The sequence below is a fragment of the Bos indicus genome, chromosome 17, assembly GCF_029378745.1.
Source record: "Bos indicus isolate NIAB-ARS_2022 breed Sahiwal x Tharparkar chromosome 17, NIAB-ARS_B.indTharparkar_mat_pri_1.0, whole genome shotgun sequence".
In the NCBI taxonomy this organism is placed as follows: Eukaryota; Metazoa; Chordata; class Mammalia; order Artiodactyla; family Bovidae; genus Bos; species Bos indicus.
Window position 1 is genome coordinate 68,016,066 of NC_091776.1, and position 22,710 is coordinate 68,038,775.

At 38.0% G+C, this 22,710-nt stretch overlaps 1 protein-coding gene across 3 annotated transcripts in view; it reads right to left on the bottom strand.

The window, feature by feature from the left end:
• Positions 1-22,710, bottom strand: part of TTC28 (tetratricopeptide repeat domain 28) — a 588,991-nt gene that overhangs the window by 560,943 nt on the left and 5,338 nt on the right. For 2 of the 3 annotated variants that reach the window (XM_070770178.1, XM_070770177.1), the window contains exon 2: positions 8,445-8,723. In XM_070770178.1, the coding sequence (XP_070626279.1) occupies positions 8,445-8,723 (279 nt within the window). Of the gene's footprint in view, positions 1-8,444; positions 8,724-22,710 lie in introns of those variants that run through there. The other variant, XM_070770180.1, reaches the window with a different exon arrangement.

Sequence of the window (22,710 nt, forward strand, 5' to 3'; positions counted from 1 at the left end):
AAAGATGATGCTATTGAGAGTGCTGCACTCAATATGCTAGGAAATTTGGAAAACTCAGCAGTGGCCACAGGACTGGGAAAGGTCAGTTTTCATTCCAATCCCAAAGAAAGGCAATGCTGAAGAATGCTCAAACTACCGCACAATTGCACTCATCTCACACGCTAGTAAGCTAAGCTAAGCTAAGCTAAGCTAAGCTAAGTCACTTCAGTCGTGTCCAACTCTGTGTGACCCCATGGACGGCAGCCCACCAGGCTCCCCCATCCCTGGGATTCTCCAGGCAAGAACACTGGAGTGGGTTGCCATTTCCTTCTCCAGTGCATGAAAGTGAAAAGTGAAAGTGAAGTCGCTCAGTCGTGTCCAACTCCTAGCAACCCCATGGACTGCAGCCTACCAGGCTCTTCCATCCATGAGATTTTCCAGGCAAGAGTACTGGAGCGGGGTGCCACTGGGCTCAAAATTCTCCAAGCCAGGCTTCAGCAATACGTGAACCATAAAATTCCAGATGTTCAAGCTGGTTTTAGAAAAGGCAGAGGAACCAGAGATCAAACTGCCAACATCCACTGGATCATCGAAAAAGCAAGAGAGTTCCAGAAAAACATCTATTTCTGCTTCATTGACTATGCCAAAGCCTTTGACTGTGTGGATCACAATAAACTGTGGAAAATTTTGAAAGAGATGGGAATACCAGACCACCTGACCTGCCTCTTGAGAAACCTGTATGCAGGTCAGGAAGCAACAGTTAGAAGTGAACATGGAACAACAGACTGGTTCCAAATAGGAAAATGAGTCTATCAAGGCTATATATTGTCACCCTGCTTATTTAACTTATATGCAGAGTACATCATGAGAAACGCTGGGATGGAGGAAGCGCAAGCTGGAATCAAGATTGCCAGGAGAAACATCAATAACCTCAGATATGCAGATGACACAACCCTTACGGTAGAAAGTGAAGAAGAACTAAAAAGCCTCTTGAGGAGAGTGAAAAAGTTGGCTTAAAACTCAACATTCAGAAAATGAAGATCATGGCATCTGGTCCCATCACTTCATAGCAAATAGATGGGGAAACAGTGGAAACAGTGACAGACTTAATTTTGGGGGGCTTCAAAATCACTACAGATGGTGACTGCAGCCATGAAATTAAAAGATGCATACTCCTTGGAAGAAAAGTTGTGACCAACCTAGACAGCATATTAAAAAGCATTACTTTGCCAACAAAGGTCCATCTAGTCAAAGCTATGGTTTTTCCAGTAGTCACGTATGGATGTGAGAGTTGGACCGTGAAGAAAGCTGAGCGCCGAAGAATTGATGCTTTTGAACTGTGGTGTTGGAGAAGACTCTTGAGAGTCCCTTGGACTGCAAGGAGATCCAACTAGTCCATCCTAAAGAAAATCAGTCCTAAATATTCATTGGAAGGACTGATGCTGCAGCTGAAACTCCAATACTTTGGCCACCTGATGTGAAGAGCTGACTCATTTGAAAAGACCCTGATGCTGGGAAAGACTGAAGGCAGAAGAGGATGACAGAGGATGAGATGGCTGGATGGCAACACCGACTCAATGGACATGAGTTTGAGTAAACTCTGCAAGTTGGTGACAGACAGGGAAGGTTGCAAAGAGTCAGACACAACTGAGCAACTGAACTGAACTGAATTTTTTAAAATAAGAGTTGAGTTGGACCTATTCTATGTAGCCCAATTGGCTTCCTTGGTGGCTCAGCTGGTAAAGAATCTGTCTGCAGTGTGGGAGACCTGGGTTCGATCCCTGGATTGGGAAGATCCCCTGGAGAAGGAACCAGCTACTCACTCCAGTATTCTGGCCTGGAGAATTCCATACAGTCCATGGGGTCACAAAAAGTCAGACACGACTGAGCAACTTTCACTTATGTACCCCAAAAATAGTAGGTTGCTTCAGTCTAGTCCCACTCTTTGAGTTCCCATGGCAGCAGGGACAAAAACCCCAGGCATAAAGCTTGGCATAAACAAAAAGAAAAGGGAAATGAGTGGATCAACAAGAGCAGGTCTGTCAGCAGAATAGCAAGAAATAAATGGGGAAATGTGACCACTGAAAGCACTGGAGAGTAATGAGAAGCAGGTGGATCCTGGAGGAAGAAAGTTGTGAAATGAGTTTCCATTTTCAGGGTGCAGAGATGAAGTGCTGATTGCAGGTGAGCAGGACAAGAGTGCTGTCTCTCTGGCCTGTGGAATTAAACCACTGAAGCACAAAAAAGTCATAGTCTTTAGCCAAGGAAGAAGGGGATCTCAGAAGGAAAAGAGGCAGAAAAGGGATACACAAATTCTGCCTTCCAACATCTCTGAATAACCCATGGGTTAACATGTATGAAGCAAATTCAAAGCAATTCAACTAAAGACAATATCTGTATTGAAGCTGAAGCTTCAATTCAAGAAATAAAGTATGTAGTTGGACGGAGGAGCCTGGTGGGCTGCAGTCCATGGGGTCGCTAAGAGTCGGACACGACTGAGCGATTTCACTTTCACTTTTCACTTCCATGCATTGGAGAAGGAAATGGCAACCCACTCCAGTGTTCTTGCCTGGAGAATCCCAGGGATGGGGGAGCCTGGTGGGCTGCCATCTATGGGGTCTCACAGAATCGGACACGACTGAAGCAACTTAGCAGTAGCAGCAGTTTTATTCTAAACAAGAAAATTACTAGCCAAACAACATCATCAACAACCACTGAAAACAATGGCAAACTTACAAGAAAAAAAAAATCAACTCAAAAAGATTTCAAATAAACCAATAAATAGCAGGAAAAGAGTAACAAAGACAAAAACAGAAGACAGAAATAAAATGGTAGGTAAAGGCAAAATCAATAGCATTGATGATCACATTAAATGCTATTGGACAAAGATCCACTTAAGAGACAAAGACTACCAAAACTGACTTAAAAAGCAAGACACAATTATATGCTATTCAAAAGAGATGAAGTTTGAGTGTAAAAGCCCAGAAAGATTGACAATTTATAAAGAGAAAAATATACATAAAGCAAAAAGTAAGCAGAAGACAGCTCTATTAATATCAAACAAAATAGATTTTTATAGAGTGGCTATATTAATATCAAACAAAATAGATTTTAGGACCAAAATTAGTATACCAGAAATAAAGAAAAACCTTGCATAATAATAAAAGGATCAATTCCTCAAGAAGACATAATATTAATAAAAGTATTTATATTAATAACAGAGCTTCAGAACACATGAAGCAAAATTTGAGAATACTAAAGAGGAAAATCTCCAATTCCAAAATCTTAATTGGAGATTTTAACTTTATTCCAACAATTGATGGAATAACTAGACCTAAGTAAGTCAGCAAAGAGAAAGAAGATATGAACAACACTATCAAAGGCAACCCACTCCAGTATTCTCGCCTGGAGAATCCCATGGAGGGAGGAGCCTGGTAGCCTACAGTCCATGGGGTCACAAAGAGTCGGACATGACTGAGCGACTTCACCTCACTTCACATCAACTACCTTGACCTAGTTGATACCCATAGAGCTATACCTCACTACTGCAAAATACTCATTCTTTTCAATTGCTCACAGTAGGTTCACCAAGATAAATCATATGCTGGCCATGAAACAAGCCTCAGTAAACTAAAAAGCAATAATATCATTCCAAGTATGTCCTTTAATAACAATGGGAATAGATTAGATATCAATAATAAGATAACTTAAAAAAACCCAAATATTAGGAACTTAAGTACAAACTTCATTAAATAACTCATGGATCAAAGAAGTAACCATAAGGAGGATTAGAAAACATTCTTAACACTAGCATTATAATGAAAACATGTCAAAATTTGTGGGATACAGCAAAAGCAGTGATTGGAGAGAACAATTTAGGTTTAAATGATTATATTAAAAAAGAAGAAAGATTTATGATCAATAGCCTAGGTCTTCCCTGGAGTGCAGTGGGACACCGCACCTTCAGTGCAGGGGACACAGGTTCCATCCCTGGTCTGGGAAGACTCCACATATTACTGAGCAACTAAGCCCGTGTACCACAACTACTGAGCCCATGCTCTAGAGCCCTCCTGCCACAACTACAAAAGTCTGCACACCTTAAAGCTCACACACCTCAACTACTGAGCCTGTGTGCTACAACTACTGAAGCCCACGTGCCTAGAGCCTGTGCTCCACAAGAGAAACCACCACAATGAAGCCCGCGCACCACAACTAGAGAGCAGCCCCCACTCGCCCCGACTAGAGAAAAGCCCGAGCCCAGGCAAAGCAACACACACCCAGCACAGCCAAAAAGAAATACAGAAGAAATTTTTAAATAAAATCAATGGCCTAACCTCCCATTTTAGGAAATGAAAAAGACAGCAAATTAAATGAAAAATACTTAGAAAGAAGGAAATAATAAAGAGCAGAAATTGATGAAAGAGAAAATGTACAATACTGAAAATCAATAAACCTAATAACTGATTGAACAGAAAGATGAACAAAATTGATAAGTATCTAGGCAGACTAATGAAACAAAAGAGAAGATACAAATTAACAATAGTAGGAATGAAAGAAAAGACACCATTATAGATCCTACAGAAATGAAAACAATAATAAAAGAATGTTATTAACAATTCCATGCTGATAAATTTGCAACCTGGATTAAATGTAAAAATTAACTGAAAGAAACAAAATACCAAAACTAATCCAAGAAGAATTAGAAAATTTAAATAGCCTCATATCAAAGAAATTTAATCCATAATTAAAACCTTCCCACAAAGAAAAGTCACGGTAAAGACGGTCATTTCTACCAGACTCTAGAATAGACTGGTGAATTCTACCAAATACTTAAAGACAAAACATGCCTTTTTCTAGAAAACACAGGAAGAGGGAACACTTCAAAACTCATCATATGAGGCCAATATCATTCTGATACCAAAACCAGCAAAGACATCACGAGAAAAGAAAACACAAATCAATATTCCTCACAAACACAGATGCAAAAATCCTTGACAAAATTATAGCAAGTTGTACCTAACAATATATAAAAATGGTATATATGACAACAAAGTGGTATTTATCCCATGACTGCAAGGCTGGCTGACTTAACATTCCAAAGTAAGTGAGAAAAAATATCATTTCAACAGATGAAGAAAACATGTGACAAAATTCAACACTCAATCATAATAGAATTGAATGGAATATCCTCCACCTGATTAAGGGCATCATCATCAACAATACAGGGCTCAAGTGATCTTTTGCACTAAGATCAGGAATGAGTAGAGGAAATTTGCTCTCATCTTTTCTATTCATAATTGTACTGGATATCCTAACGGGTATAATGGAGCAAGAAAAAGAAATAAAAGGCAAAGGCCAAAAAAAAAGGAAGAAGCAAAACTGTCATTACCTGCAGACAATAAGATCATGCACAGAGAAAATCCAAAAAGCCCTGCTGCTGCTGCTGCTGCTAAGTCACCCAGTCGTGTCCGACTCTGTGCGACCCCATAGACTGCAGCCCACCAGGCTCCTACATCCCTGGGATTTTCCAGGCAAGAGTACTGGAGTGGGGTGCCATTGCCTTCTCCACCAAAAAGCCCTACTAGAACTTAAAAGAAAATTCAACAGGGTCACACAACACACTTTTTCCTATACAATAGCAATTAAAAATTGCTAAATGAAAAATTTTAAATACATTTGTAATAGCATCAAAAAACAAAATACTTAGAAATAAATTTAATAAAAGATGTGAAAGACCCGAACACTGAAAGTGACAGAAAGTTGCAAAGGGAAGTAAAATAAAAACTAAATAAACAGAGAGATATATACCATATTCATGGACTGGAATGTTAAGACAGCAATTCTCTCCAAATTACTCTAAGATTCAATGCAATCCCATTAGTTTCCTAGATTTTTTTAAGAAATTGATGTTGATTCTACACTTGTATAAAAATGCAAAGACAGAGAATAGCAAAAACCTAGAAAAAGAATAAAGTTAGAAGATTCACAGTATCTGATGTCAAGACTCACAAAACTATAGTAATCAAAACAGTATGATTTTGATAAGGATAAATAATAAATTAATAGAACAAAACAGTACAGTAATATCCTCACACTTTTACAGTCAAATGGTCTGTGAAAAAGGTGCTAAAGATAATTCAACGGTGAAAGCATAGTCTTTTCAACAAATGTGCCTGGAACATGGTTATCTATATGGAAAATAAATAAATAAACCTTGATCCTTACCTCATTCAGTCCCTAAAATTAACTTGAACTGAATCACAGACCTAAAGGTAAAACTACAAAAATTCTAGAGGAAAAGAAAAACTTTACAACTTTCAGTAAGACAAATATTTCTTAAACAAGACACAGAAAGAATGAATATATACACAAACCACAGCTAAGAGGCAGCTGGAGATAAAGGTATCATAATGGGATCGGGCTTGTTTTCTGGGGGGATCTCATAGTGTTTTCGTCCATACTTCTTTTGAAGCCCATATCACACCAACATATTTCTTTCAGACAAAATAAATGAGGATAAAAACTCTCCATCCAATCTCTGGAATCCTCGGATCTTAACATAAACTAACTTTTACAGAGAGAGAAAGAGAAATTGGAAGGTATGTTTTACCACATCAAACTAGACAACAATGACAGTTGGAGAAAGATTTCAGAATGGATTATAATGAAAAAGCCCATCAAAAAAGTCAAAAAGAAAAGGAATTGATAAAAATTTACCAGACATATCTTTACAAGGGAATAGAAATAAATCTTCTTTAATATAATGAGTATATTCCTAGAAAAGTATAAAAGCAAGTTTTTATCAAAGAAAACTTTTATGCAGTAGAAATGTCTTCATAAGTTAATTTTATTATGAATCATATTATATAGAAAGACCCTTTCATGACTTCAGTAACAAACCCTAATTTATATTTTACATGATTCTAAATCTTGTTGCTTAAAGCCAAATATGGAGTTTAAATATTAATGAAAATTGTAAATATACAATAAACTTATTTATCATAAGGGAAAAAAATCAGAAACTAAAATTGAGAGAAATTATCTTAAAAGTTGATCTCTCATCTATAATCATAAAAGTGCACCTTCCAGCCATTTTCTGTGCAAAAACCATAAGAAGTGGACATGAGAAAGTGGAAATGACATAGAAAAAGGGAAAAGAAAAAAGTTTGAAGCTATTCATAAATAATAAGAACACAAAATAAGTAGACCACCTAAAGAAGGAATGAAGACACTTGATCTGAAATTTAAGCGCTCTATATTTATTGGGCTTATTGTATCATCACAGGCTTTAAAAAAGAAAGAAAGAAAGAAAAAGAGAGGATACAGACCAAGGTTTGCTAGAATAACTTACTAATTTGAACATTCAATAAAAATGCACAATCACAGCTGTTATACACAAAACACCAAGTATGTACAAGTAACAAATTATCTCTAACTCTTAAATAACCTTACAAGATAGGTATTATCATTCCATTTATCTTAACCCCAGAGATGTTAAGAGACTTATCTAAAGCCATATTGTCATTAATAGAAGTGAAGGAATTTGAACCTAGGTCTGTCCTTTGAAAACAGCAATAGAACTCCCAAACAGTGTCATGTAACATTTTTTTAAAAAACAGATCTTGTTTCATTTACAGTGATTATAGTTGTAAAAGAAATCCTTTAGGGAATTACAGAATCCTAAACAACTTACAAGGTAGCAGCATTACTACAAATTCCACTGACTGAAGCTAAAAATACCTATACCAGAATTAAAGCAGAAAACAACATGACTATGACATATCACTAATAAGACAGTAAGAATCATTTTTAAATTTCTGGGAAATTTCCACTAACATTTGTTAGTCCAACAGAAAGCCAAAAATAGAATGAAATGGGTTTGTAGTTCAATTTTAAAAAAAATCTCAAACACTTTGATCACATCTTAAGAAAGCATTTCTAAAACTGGGTGTTAGAAGGTGAACAGGCACAATGAAAATAAAGTGTATACCAAATAAAGATAACAACTCAACTCTTAAACTATTCAAGGGAATACAGATAATTATACTGATTTATTAGGGAAAAAAAGCTTCTCTGATCAACTACCATTCTGAAAACAAGCAGTTGTTGATAGAGAATAAAATTATTTTAAATTGAAGAAACACAATAATAATACTCCATCTGAAATATCAGTGCAAAAAGAGATATCCAAAACCTAAATAACTAGAATGCATACTATCAAGAAGCTAAGTTGGAGTAAAAAAAAAAGTATATCTCAAATACAAAGGAAAAGAATTAGACACGGAAAACATACTTCCAAGGTATAAAAAAGGAAGGCATTCATAGTGTACCAGCTCAATGAAGCCAATTCCACATCTTGCTGAAGTACAGACTATTAAAATATTAATAACTGTACTCAGTCAATAAAAGGTTACATTAAAATAAGAAAGCACAAAAAGTTCTGAGAAAGTAAAGGAAATTTCTACCTTTGGCCACTTGGGATTGAGAAGTCGAGCTTTGATTGCATCATCCAGTGCCTTGTCATACTGCTGGATTTTCATATAGGCTGCAGATCTATTGCTGTATAAGATACAGTTCTGAGGGTCAACAGCCAGGGCTTCATTGTAGAGAACAATAGCTGTGTGGAAATCTCCATCATGACAGGCCTGATTACTCTGACGAACTTTCTCAACAAATTCAGCTTTGCTCAGCACTGGTCCATCAGGACTTCTCCGGCCAATAGTCTTAGCACCAAAGAGAGGAATCTACAAACAAAGAAACTTTGTGAGATAAAGTTCAGTTAATCCAGAGAGGTTCCTTGTTGAAATTTCAAAAGAATATGAACATTCTTCATAGTCCGCTTTATATTACAGTTAACTTTTATGCCCAGAAAGACAACACACTTTCCAAGAAGCAGCAAACCTAGTACCTTAAATACATATGTATATATGCATGTGTTCTCATATACACACATATAGTTACAAAAACACATATTTATATACGCATATATTTTTTGTTTGAGAGAATGAATAAACGAATAAATGCAAAAAATAATCAGGCTTTTCCTTGGCAATTTAAAGTTATACTAAGAAAAAAACAAAATGCAAACCAATGCAGACAATATGATCTCAATTATGTTAAGATGGCTGCATTTAGGAAATTAACAAAAGGAACAAGATCAAAATATCAACTATGCTACGATATCTTTGGATACAAGATTATGAGTTATTTTCTTAAAATTTTCTTTTACCCCAATGTGATGCAATGAGCACATGTAAGTCTTAAATTTAAAAAAATAATAACCTTTTAAAAAATAAATTTCATGTACCAAGGAATCTTTTAAGACTGGCAAATTTGGTAACTATAATTTGCCTACCACCATGGAATTTCAAAGACAAACATCAGGTTTTGGAGATCATCAAAATGAAAAAAAAATCTGCTGTAAATTGTATCTTGGCAATTTAAGCCCTGTCTCTGACGTTGATTTTTCCAAATCACTAAGTTTTCTATGACTTTATAGCAATGACCTTAAAACAAAAAGGAATAAATGAGTCAAATGTTATTCATTTTTAAAAAAGGAAAATTAGAAACTGCATTAGAATCCCAAGGATAGATGCTTAAGACGGCAGTATCAAGACAAACAGTTTGCAATTTCAAGTAGGCTTGCCCTAAGTGAAATTAAAACAAAAAACTTAATTTCCTTCCTCACGTCTTCCTTTAAGACTCAGTCCAGTCCCTCCATTCAGAAGTGGACAGATCTAATAGGTAACAGATAACAACAGGTACAAAAGTAACAGACTCCTCACAGAGGTAGTTGCATTAGAAAAGAACAGATTCCACAGAGAGGAGGAAGAAGACAAACCCAATCTCCCACAGAGGCAATCAGATTTTTTCCTCTACTCATAGGGATATCATATCCTAGCTTTCTAGGACAATTTAAAATTTCCTAGAAATTTCAAATATCAGCGCCCAAATTATATCCCTCAAATTCCTCATGCTAATATAGAAGTAGCCAATAATGTATACTCTGGTTAGGGTTCTGTTTCTTTTTTTTTAATGATGATCATGAAACATATTGCTTGAAAGTGAATGGACTACGGAACATTGAGCAAATGAGCAGGATTTTCCTGAAGAGTCTTGATTAATTTTTTAATGATTTCAGCCACACCAAATTAATGGATTAATATAAGACATTTAACAATGTATTGCTATTGCTAAGTCACTTCAGTCATGTCCGACTCTGTGCGACCCCATAGACGGCAGCCCACCAGGCTCCCCCGTCCCTGGGATTCTCCAGGCAAGAACACTGGAGTGAGTTGCCATTTCCTTCTCCAATACATGAAAGCGAAAAGTGAAAGTGAAGTCGCTCAGTCATGTCCAACCCTCAGCGACCCCATGGACTGCAGCCTTCCAGGCTCCTCCATCCATGGGACTTTCCAGGCAAGAGTAATGGAGTGAGGTGCCATTGCCTTCTCCTTAACAATGTATAAGACATTTCATTTTGAGAAACAGTCATCATCATGACTCTACTTAAGGGCAGTGCTATCCATAAACTATAGAACAAATTTGACATTTGAAAATTCAGGGGTACAACATAAAAAGAGCAGTAACAGTAACAGAAGTAAAATTCGTTAGGTTCATATGTGGCCTAAAAGTGAAAAAGACATAATCCTACTATTACAGCATTCCTTGCTTCTCAGGGTTAATTTGGTTCTACTTCAAAATAGATAAGAATCAAATTAAGAAAAGAGTCTGCATTCTATTATCTCCATATACAGTAATACAAAGTAACATTTCCAAAACATGTTCCAAGGAACCCCTAGGTCCTCAGGAGACTGGGATAACAAAGTTAAATTACGTTTCTTCTTTAGTGGGAGACACTTCAACAGTCCATGGAGTCCTCCAGGCTAGAACACTGGAGTGGGTAGCCTTTCCCTTCTCCAGGGGATCTTTCCAACCCAGAGATCAAACCCAGGTCTCCCGCATTGCAGATGGATTCTTTACCAGCTAAGCCACAAGGGAAGCCCAAGAATACTGAAGTAGGTAGCCTGTCCCTTCTCCAGCAGATCTTCCAGACCCAGGAACGAAACTGGGGTCTCCTGCATTGCAGGCAGATTCTTTACCACCTGAGCTATCAGGGAAGCCTGCTAAGAGTTATTTCACACATTGTAAATCTGATAGAGGAGATAGCTACTATACATAACAAGATCAAAGTATCTTTTCGGTAGAGTACCTAGCTGGACGAGAAAATGCTCAAAACGCTGATGTAAACTATTAAATAATGCCTCTGAGAGCAAAGAAAAACATCATGAAAAAGTTAGTGCTAGTGCAGAAAGATTATAAATACTAGGGAACTCCAACACCATCGTCACCACCAAATGCCCACAAATGTAAGAGAAAAACACACTCTAGTAAGTGTCCACAGAAGCGTCAAAATATGCCTGAGTCTACTCAGCTGGTTACAATGTGGTCCTCAGGATGCTAAGAAATGGCAATTTTTGTGTATGATTTTTTAAAAGAGATATAATTTCCCTTGTCCTTTTCTATCTTCTCTGCAATTGATAAATTTAGCAATACAGAGAGATTTTTTTAAAAGGTTTGCATGTATTTCTCAGATTATATAGTACCTGGAATAAATGGCCATATTAAATTCATAGACTACTAGGGTGAATATACAGTACTACTCAAGAAGACCAAAAAAAAACCAAAGTTTTGAAATACCACTTAATTCTTCTGATATTCTTTCCTCACATATTTCATATAGGTATAGTTTATGAATGTCAACATCCATTAACGTTGATGTTTTCTTCTGACCCTCTGACAGACTCATCTTAAAAGGTCAGAAGTGTCAATAACATATGGATCAAATTGACTCAGACCTATTCAGCCACATACAATTACTTAACATAGCTCAAGTCCTGTTATAAATTTTGACTACTCAAATGATATAAAAAATGCTTATCATTTTTAAATATCTGCATGGAAAAAAATATTTTTAAAAAAGTAAAAAGATGAGTCACAAGTAAGTTAAAAAAAAAAAAATCTATTTGTAATACATGATAAAAAGCTAATTTGCTTACTATATAGTGAAAGAAAAGTAAAAGTCGCTCAGTTGTGTCTGACTCTTTGCAACCCCATGGACTAGTCCATGGAATTCTCCAGGCCAGAATACTGGAGTGGGTTCTCCAGGCCAGAATACTGGAGTGGGTAGCCTTTCCCTTCTCCAAGGGATCTTCCCAACCCAGGAATCAAACCCAGGTCTTCCACATTGCAGGCATATTCTTTACCAGCTGAGCCACAAGGGAAGCCCTTACTATATAAAAATCTACAAATAAATTAGAAAAAAAAATCCAGTGGAAAAAGCAAAGAATATGCACAGGCAGATCAAGAGAAAGGAAATTCATATGGCTTTTAATCATATTTTTTGATGTGTGGTTTCAATTATTTTAAAAGAAAATCAAACCATGAAATATCACTTTTCACCTCTCCTACTAATGGGGAAAAAAAATACATTTTAATGGTAAGAGGATAAAGAAAAAGTCCCACCCATACATTGTTGGTGGAAGTGCAAGCTGGTGTAATCACAGAACAATTTAGGAATATCTAAAAAAAAAAAATGTAAAAGATATACACCCTTCAAATTCTAAAAGTTTTTCCTACTTCTAGTAAATTAGACTTCAGATACATTAACCTATGTAAACAAAGCTATATATACCAGGATATTCATAATAGCATCATTTGTATGAGCAGAGCTCTCAGGTGAACAGGTGCATTGTCAATGAGCAGTACTATTTTGAAAGGAATCTTCTTTTCTGAGCAATAGATTTCAACAGTGGGCTTAAAACAGTCACTAAACCATGTTGTCAACAGATGTACTGTCATCCAGGTAGATAGATTTAGCATAATTCCTAAGTACCCTAGGATTTCTTGAATAGTAAATAGCATTGGCTTCAACTTAAAGTGACTAGCTGCATTAGCCCTTAATAAGAGTCAGTCTGTCCTTTGAAGCTTCAAAGTCAGGCACTGACTTCTCCTCTGTAGCTATGAAAGTCCTAGATGGCATCTTCTTCCAATAGAAGGCTACATGGAAAATCTGTTGTCATTAATTACCTTAGTGAGGTCTTCTGGTTAACTGGCTTCTATGTCAGCACTTGCTGTCTCATATTCCACTTTCCTGTTATGGAAACAGCTTCTCTCCTTAAACCTCATAAACCAACCTCTACTAACTTCAGTTTTTTCCTCTGCAGCTTCCTTGCCTCTCAGCCTTCACAGAAGTAAAGAGAATTAGGGCCTTACTGCGGATTAGGCTTTGGCTTAAAGGAATGTTGTAGCTGGTTTGATCTATCCAGACCCCTACAACTTTCTCCATGTCAGTAATGAGGCTGTTTCACTTTCTTATCTTTGTGTGTTCATTACAGTAGCACTTTTCTCCCCCACAGGTTTAATAAATTTACCCCTTCAGTGCCTATTTGCAGTGCTCAGTATTCCTTTGAAATACCAGCCAGACTTAGCAGTGGCCAACAATAAAGTTTAGACCTTCAAAGTTTAAAAGCTCAGGTCCTCTGAGCATTCTGTTACACTTGTCCAAAATTGGTGACTCTTTATAGGTGAAGAGCTTTAAATGTACCAGTGAAAAAAGTTTTCTCCCCTTCAAGGGGAAGAAAGAAAATCACTCCTCAAAACCCAGAAGATCTGTCTGTAGGAGCTTTCCTCCTGCCCCATCTCTTCAGGCTTGTTTTTTGCAGCAGAACAAGAGACCAAATCTAACTTGAGTTACAAGAAACAAGACAGTGATGGCTATAAAGGGAGTGACAGAAGCAGCAGATTCTCCTTTACCTCCCGCATCCAATATATGTTCCTCACAGAAAAACAAAAATAACAGGTCCACAAAAGACAACAGCTAGAATTATAAAAAATCCATTCATCCAATGATAGAGCAGTGTTAGTCACTCAGCCGTGTCTGACTCTCTGTGACTCCATGGGCTGCAGACCGCCAGGCTCCTCTGTCCATGGGATTCTCAAGCAAGAATTCTGAAGTGGGTAGCCATTTCCTTCTCCAGGGGATCTTCCTGACCCAGAGACCACCTACATTGCAGTCAGGCCACATACAACATTTACCAATTAAGTCTGGCATCTTATATGGGTGCAATTAATTGTGCCCCAAAACAACCACAATACTAGCATCACAGATAACCATAACAAATATAATAAAATTTTTTTGAAATATTGTGAGGATTACCAAAATGTGACATAGAGATATGAAGTGAGCAAACAGTACTAGGGGGAAAAAAACGCCACCAATAAACTTGCTCAAAGCAAAGTTGCCACAAACCTTCCATTTGTAAAAAAAGAAAAAAAAAAATGCAGCATCTGCAAAGTGCAATAAAGCGAAGCACAGGAAAATGAGGCATGCCAATATTTTAGCTTGCTCCTTGGAAGAAAAGCTATGACCAACCTAGACAGCATATTAAAAAGCAGAGACATTACTTGGCCGAAAAAGGTCAAAGCTATGGTTTTTCCAGTAGTCATGTACGGATGTATGGACTATAAAGCTGAGCACCAAAGAATTGATGCTTTTGAACCTTGGTGTTGGAGAACACTCTTCAGAGTCCCGTGGACTGCAAGGAGATCTAACCAGTCCATTCTAAAGGAGATCAGTCCTGGGTGTTCTTTGGAAGGACTGATGTTGAAGCTGAAACTCCAATACTTTGGCCACCTGATGCTAAGAGCTGACTCACTGGAAAAGACCCTGATGCTGGGAAAGATTTAAGGGAGGAGGAGAAGGGGATGACAAGAGAATGAGATGGTTGGATGGCATCACCGACTCTATGGACATGAGTTTGGGGAAGCTCTGGGAGTTGATGATGGACAGGGAGGCCTGGCATGCTGTAATCCATGGGGTCACAAAGTCAGACATGACTGAGCGACTGAACTGAATATTTTAGCCAATGACAAAACTGCCAATATTTATATTAAAAGCAGATATGCTTTAGATAGCTTATGATTTTGAAATGTTGTGGGAGAAACATGGCTTTCTTACTTTTAGTGTAGATTAAACTTAAAATGGCCCCTATGTTCAGGAATTACTGGATGCAATACTTTTACCTGCCACTTTCAGTTCAGTTCAGTCGCTCAGTCGTGTCCGACTCTTTGTGACCCCATGAATTGCAGCACGCCAGGCCTCCCTGTCCATCACCAACTCCCGGAGTTCACCCAAACCCACACCCATCGAGTCGGTGATGCCATCCAGCCATCTCATCCTCCGTCGTCCCCTTTTCCTCCTGCCCTCAATCCTCCCAGCATCAGAGTCTTTTCCAGTGAGTCAACACTTCACATGAGGTGGCCAAAGTACTGGAGTTTCAGCTTTAGCATCAGTCCTTCCAAAGAACACCCAGGACTGATCTCCTTCAGAATGGACTGGTTGGATCTCCTTGCAGTCCAAGGGACTCTCAAGAGTCTTCCCCAACACCACAATTCAAAAGCATCCATTCTTCGGTGCTCAGCTTTCTTCACAGTCCAACTCTCACACCCATACATGACCACTGGAAAAACCATAGCCTTGACTAGACGGACCTTTGTTGGCAAAGTAATGTCTCTGCTTTTGAATATGCTATCTAGGTTGGTCATAACTTTCCTTCCAAGGAGTAAGCGTCTTTTAATTTCATGGCTGCAATCACCATCTGCAGTGATTTTGGGGCCCCAAAAAAAATAGTCTGACACTGTTTCCCCATCTATTTCCCATGAAGTGATGGGAATGGATGCCATGATCTTCATTTTTTGAATGTTGAGTTTTAAGACAGCTTTTTCACTCTCCTCTTTCACTTTGATCAAGAGGTTTTTTTCGTTCCTCTTCACTTTCTGCCATGAGGGTGGTGTCATCTGCATATCTGAGGTTATTGATATTTCTCCCGGCAATCTTGATTCCAGCTTGTGCTTCTTCCAGTCCACCATTTCTCATGATGTGCTCTGCATATAAGTTAAATAAGCAGGGTGACAATATACAGCCTTGACGGACTCCTTTCCCTATTTGGAACCAGTCTGTTGTTCCAGTCACTGTTCCAACAGTCCACTTCTAACTGTTGCTTCCTGACCTGCATATAGGTTTCTCAAGAGGCAGGTCAGGTGGTCTGGTATTCCCATCTCTTTCAGAATTTTCCACAGTTTATTGTGATCCACACAGTCAAAGGCTTTGGCATAGTCAATAAAGCAGAAATAGATGTTGTTCTGGAACTCTCTTGCCTTTTTGATGATCCAGCGGATGTTGGCAATTTGATCTCTGGTTCCTCTGCCTTTTCTAAAACCAGCTTAAACATCTGGAAGTTCACGGTTCATGTACTGCTGAAGCCTGGCTTGGAGAATTTTGAGCATTTACTTTACTAGCGTGTGAGATGAGTGCAATTGTTTGGTAGTTTGAGGATTCTTTGGCATTGCCTTTCTTTGGGATTGGAATGAAAACTGACCTTTTCCAGTCCTGTGGCCACTGCTGAGTTTTCCAAATTTGCTGGCATGTTGAATGCAGCACTTTCACAGCATCATCTTCCAGGATTTGAAATAGCTCACCTGGAATTCCATCACCTCCACTAGCTTTGTTTGTAGTGATGCTTTTTAAGGCCCACTTGACTTCCATTCCAGGATAGCTATTAAAATTCCAGGGCATTCTAAACTTGACTCTCTGGAAGCTAAGGGAAATCACCTTGCTGACATCTCTGCAAGGAATGCTACCGTTAAAGGAACCAACAATCGCCAAACCTCTGTCATGGTCGAAAGGGATATTTCCCTAAATGATAACTTAGGAAAACTGGCTAGAGAAGCCCAACAATGGCCTCAGAAAAAAACAAAAACAGTATTGGAAACTCAACAATTGTTGACTTGATAAAAAGAGAAAGCTCTGGTTTGGACCAAATAACAACCCCATCCTACCAGAGACTCTCAAATTCTCAGTCCTCACCATTGTACATGCAATAAGCCACTGGTCTACCAACAAAATGATAGCCTTCATGAATCAATATTGGTGAGAAAACAATAACAAAGCCACAAAAAGTGCCTACCTCACTTGTCTCATTTATCTAAGCACAACCCAGGGAAGCCTGTTAGTACTGCTCTCGGACATTTTAAACTGCCCAATAGACCATTTGAGGTCTGGCAAAATGCATATCATACAACTTCTTCTGTCTCATGTATATAAATATGTTTTAGTCATGGTTTGTATGTTATCACACTGGATGGAAGCATTCCCTTGCAGACAGGCTACTGCCTCCTTTGTGGCTAAAAAGTCCTTTAAGAAAAAAATTATCCCTACCAAAAGAATGCTTCTCAAACTTCACAGTGATCAAGAACACATTCTATGGCCACTTCCTTTGACAAGCCTGAGTAGTTTGGCTGGTTTTACAATACTTTCACTGTGTTTACCACCCTCAATCCTCTGGTTTAGTCAAATGCCCAAATGGCATTAAGACTGGAAAAATTTGTAGAGGCTCTCCAAATACCTTGACCAAAAGCATTGCCATTGGTCCTTCTAAATCTTAGACCCACCCTTTTTGGAATTCATAAACTTTCACCCTTTGAAATAGTCACAGGATGCCTGATGCACTTGGTCCTGGTTTTTTTGATGCAAAACTAATAAAAAGGAAAGATACTCCAATATTGCAAAGGTCTAATTGCTTCTATTAAAAATAGTCATGCTTTAGTACAGCAATCTTTTCACAGTGCACTCTCAGGAGACAAAGTACTTAAGCATCACATCTTGAAACCTGGAGATTTCATCTAAAGGAAAAGACACCTCCAGGAGAGTATTTTTAAAAGTTAATGTTAAAATACTGCTGCATTTAAAGTAACTATACACAAAATGTAATAAAATACTACACAAGAAGAAACAAGACTTTTTTTTAATGTTTGAGCCAAATTGATACAAACTCACTTTCACAACTTCCTCTGATCAATCAAAATGCTATGACAGAGACTTCCCTGGTAGTCCAGTGGCTGAGACTGTGCTCCTAATGCAGAGGGCCTGAGTTCATTCCCTGGTCAGGAAACTAGATCCCACATGCCACAGCTAAGACCCAGTGCAACCAAATAATTCTTTTTTTTTAATGCTATGACAATCGTGGCAAACCAACTACATTTTGAAAAAAATTCAGCTAGTATTAAACACAAACTAAATCTAACTCCTCCAACTTCAACTAGAAATAAATATGTACTCTAAAGCAGAAGAGTAGGGAATTCCCTGGTGGTCCAGTGGTTAGGACTCTATACTCTTGCTGCTGAGGCCCTGGGTTCAATTCTTGCATCAGGGAAATAACATCCCATAAGTTGCATGGTGCAGTCAAATACATATATATATAGGTATGCAGAAAGAGAGAGCAGTGTAAAACTGAGACATTTAACTATTTCAACTCTTTAATTCAAGAAAAATAAGCTCAAAAATTAATATTTATTAAGTAGAAATAACCAAAAACTTATTTCAGGAAACTAAAACTGTAGTTTTATTTTTCAAATCTGTCCTTGGGCTAAAATTCTGAATCAATACATTACATATAGTGTTAATTATCTTTTGTTTTTTGTTAACAACTTTTAATTTGCATTATGAAGACTAATTCCCTTCATTAGTAAGAAAGGAAGATATAAGCAATGATTTTACAATTCTTTTATTTCAGAGATGCATATGAAATTATAATCATTCCTTTACTATCTTAAAAACAATTATTTTTATATAGCCTCATTTTGATACTTTTCTTCATTATCTGGTTTAATTCCCAGTATTCATTCAAGAAACATTTATGTCAGATACTGCACTAAGTATTAGTTTAATAACAGATTTATAACTTTAAATACTTAAAAATAAACTGCTCACCCTGCAGTTAAGTTTATATTTTGATTAATAAAGTTGTGAGATAATAAAATGAAAGAATAAACTCAGTTTCAAGTACTCATCCTTTTGCTCTATCATTATAAAGACTCAAATTTCAGAATACTGTGTCAACATAACCTTAAATCCCAAAAACTAGATGTTTACAAAATATCCAGGGGCATTCCTATGTTACTGTCCAGCAGTAAGTCTAATATCCCATAGCAAAAGTTACAATGGATTATTATTTGCTTAATGATCATTCAAATCAATGACAGTCCAGTGCAATGGTTAAGAAAATAAACTCCAGAGCCTAACTACTAACTTAGAATCCAGGGCAACTCAGCTTCCTAACTGTGGAACTTGAGCAGGATACTACATAGTAACCTTGCCGTACCTCAGTTTTCTTTTGTGTAATAAGGGGTAACAACTATCTCCTAAGAAAGATAGTTGTGAGAATTAAATGAGTTAACTTATGTAAAGGACTTAGAACAGTACGTAAAACACAGTAAACACAAAATGTTAGTGATTAGTGATTAAAGATTAGTGATTAAAATCTGAAATCAACAGACCCTATACTTTATGGCAAGAACACTGCCAACATACAGTATTTTATAATTTACATGATTCTTCCAAATACACCTAATGAAAATTTTACTTTTTATAAAATATATCTTGAATTTATGACCAATTTCCAGAACAATTTTTATAAATAGTTCTCATAAATCCTCATAGAGATTAGGAAGTAATTTAACAAGAGTATTATTTGACAATGGGGAAACTTTCAAAAATCTCATTTCTGCATAATCTAAAAGATTTAAGACAGCACTCTACACTAAAATATTACATACAGAACAAAAGCATTTGTGACTGTTTTTAGTACTCTCTCAGCCAATTGTGCAATCCCCATAAAACATTTTTCCCAAGGACAAGAAACTATACACAAGGTCAAATGTCCAATAAAGGTGCCTGAATTCCAAAATCATATTAGTAACACGAAAATTTCTGAGAGGGAAATGAGAATGACCAAATCAAACCAGTCAATCCTAAAGGAAATCAACACTGAATACTCATTAGAAGGACTGATATAGAAGCTCCAATACTTTGGCCACATAAGGCAAAGAGCCAACTCATTGGAAAAGACCCTTATGCTGGGAAAGATTGAAGGCAGGAGGAGAAGGAGCCAACAGAGGATGAGATGGTTGGAAAGCATCACCAACTCAATGGACATGAATTTGAGCAAACTCTGGGATATACAAGCTGCAGTCCATGGGGTCACAACGAGTTGGGCACAACTTAGCAACAACAAATTCACTCCAAAATAAAAAGTACTGTTTCAACCTAAGTGCTTAGCCTTATTAAATATATACTCTTCAGTATCAAACTATACTAACAAAATTTCAGGAAACTAAGCTCTTAGAGCAGAAGGCAATGGCAACCCACTCCAGTATTCTTGCCTGGAGAATCCCAGTGACAGAGGAGCCTGGTGGGCTGCCGTCTCTTGGGTCACAGAGTCGTACACGACTGAAGTGACTTAGCAGCAGCAGCAAGCTCTTAGAAGACGAAGGTCACAGGGTAAGTCTTACAAAGTTGATGGCTTCTTCTGCTCTATAACTTGGCATAATAATCTCATAAATATGTAAAGGTTAACATGCTTGCATTTAAAATGTTGTCACTTATAGACCCATGCTTTTTTTAGAATTTCACTGTTTTTGCTCTTACATTTAGGTCCTCAATAGATTTTGAGTTAATTTTTGTGTATGGTGTAAGATAGGGGTCCAAATTCAACCTTTTTTTATGTGGATATCCAGTTGTCTGCTGTCCAGCAACTTTCACTGAAAAGACTATTCTGCCCACTTTGAATGGTCTTCACATTACTGTTGAGAATCAGTTGACCATACATGTGAGCACTTACTTCCAGACTCTCAATTCCATAGACTTATGTTATTCTTATGCTAGTAACACACTGTCTTGATTACTCTCACTTCACAGATTTTGAAACTGGGAAGAGTGAGACCTCTAAATTTGTTCTTTTTCAAGACTGTCTTGGGAATTCCCTGGCAATCCAGTGGTTAGGATTCCATCTCCACTGCAGGTGGCATGGGTTCAATCCCTGGTCTGGGAACTAAAGTCCTGCAAGCCTCAGAGATTCCAGTAATTTTTGGAATGAAAAGTGAAAGTTAGTCACTCAGTCATGTCCAACTCTTTGTGACCTCACGGACTGTAGCCCACCAGGCTCCTCTATCCATGGAATTCTTCAGGCAAGAATACAAGAATGGGTTGCCATTTCCCTCTCCAGGGGATCTTCCCGACCCAGGGATTGAACCCAGGTCTCCCACATTGCAGGCAGACTCTTTACCAACTAAGCCACCAGGGATATCAATTTTTTTTTTTTCTTTTAGCTCAGCTGGTAAAGAATCTGCCTGCAATGCAGGAGATCCTAGTTCGATTCCTGGGTCGGAAAGATTCACTGGAGAAGGGATAGGCTACCCACTCCAGTACTCTTGGGCTTCCCTGGTGGCTTAGCTGGTAAAGAACCCCCCTGCAATGTGGGAAACCTGGGTTTGATCCCTGGGTGGGAACGTCCCTTGGAGAAGGGAACAGCTACCCCACTCCAGTATTCTGGCCTGGAGAATTCCATGGACTGTATATCCATGGGGTTGCAAAGAGTTGGACACAACTGAGCGACTTTCACAATTTTTAGAATATTGTCCTTTAAATCTAATAATTACTCTCTTCTCTCATCTCTGCTTGCTTCTACTTTCTGTTTATTTGGTTGATTCTTTTCCAATATGTCTTTTCTTCTGCCTATTCTTATTTTCTTCTTCTCATCTTCAAAAACTATTTTTTTGTGTGTCTATTATCTAAAAATGGACACCAATGCATGATTTTGCAAAATATAAGCATCAAGTTTTATGATTTTCCTTTTATGATGACAGAGGGAAATAATCATCTTAGGAAGTTCCAACTTCATCAAAGTGACATTTTTTATGCATTACTGCAAGTGTAAAGAATACTGATTTTAAAAATTTCCTATCATTTTCTGAAATTAAGTCCACATTAATAGAAACACTACTATGGCAATTTTTTAACTTCCACTATGGCAAACTTATGCAGTCATAGCATGGAAATGTCATATATATAATCACAAAAAGGGAAACTGTATACAGTAAGATTCCTTCCCATATGTAACAGTCACAGCTAAACTTTTTTTTACTCTTGCAAAACCACAACACAGAGTCAGGTTTCCTGCGTTATGGAGACCACCTGCTATTTCTTAGCAATCTGTTCTTTACCCACAACACAGTACCACATCCCCATTATGAATTGTTAATTGTCAACCAGAATCTCAACAACTCACATTTCAGAATACTGCAAGTTAACGGGTTTTTGGTAGTGGTCGCAGTAAGGGCAATTAGAGCCCTTAAAGACCACCTGCCTCCCCACTTTTACAGTTCTACTCTCTAGTTACTCTTACCGGAGGGTGTGTGTGTTGGGGGGGGGGGGTGTGTGTGTTGGGGGGGGGGGGTGTGTGTGTTGGGGGGGGGGTGTGTGTTGGGGGGGGGTGTGTGTGTTGGGGGGGGGGGGTGTGTGTTGGGGGGGGGGGTGTGGGTGTGAGTGTGTGTGTGTGTGTTCGTTCTACTCTCTAGTTACTCTTACCGGGGGGTGTGTGTGTTGGGGCGGGGGGGGTGTGGGTATGAGTGTGTGTGTGTGTGTGTTCGTTCTACTCTCTAGTTACTCTTACTGCTTTCTCAATCTCCGTGTGCGTGTGCATGTGCGTGCTCAGTCGCTCAGTCATGTCCGACTCTTTGCAACCCTGTGGACTGTAGCCCACCAGGCTCTTCTGTCCATGGGGATTCTCCAGGCAAGAATACTGGAGTGAGTTGCCATGCCCTCCTCCAAGGGAT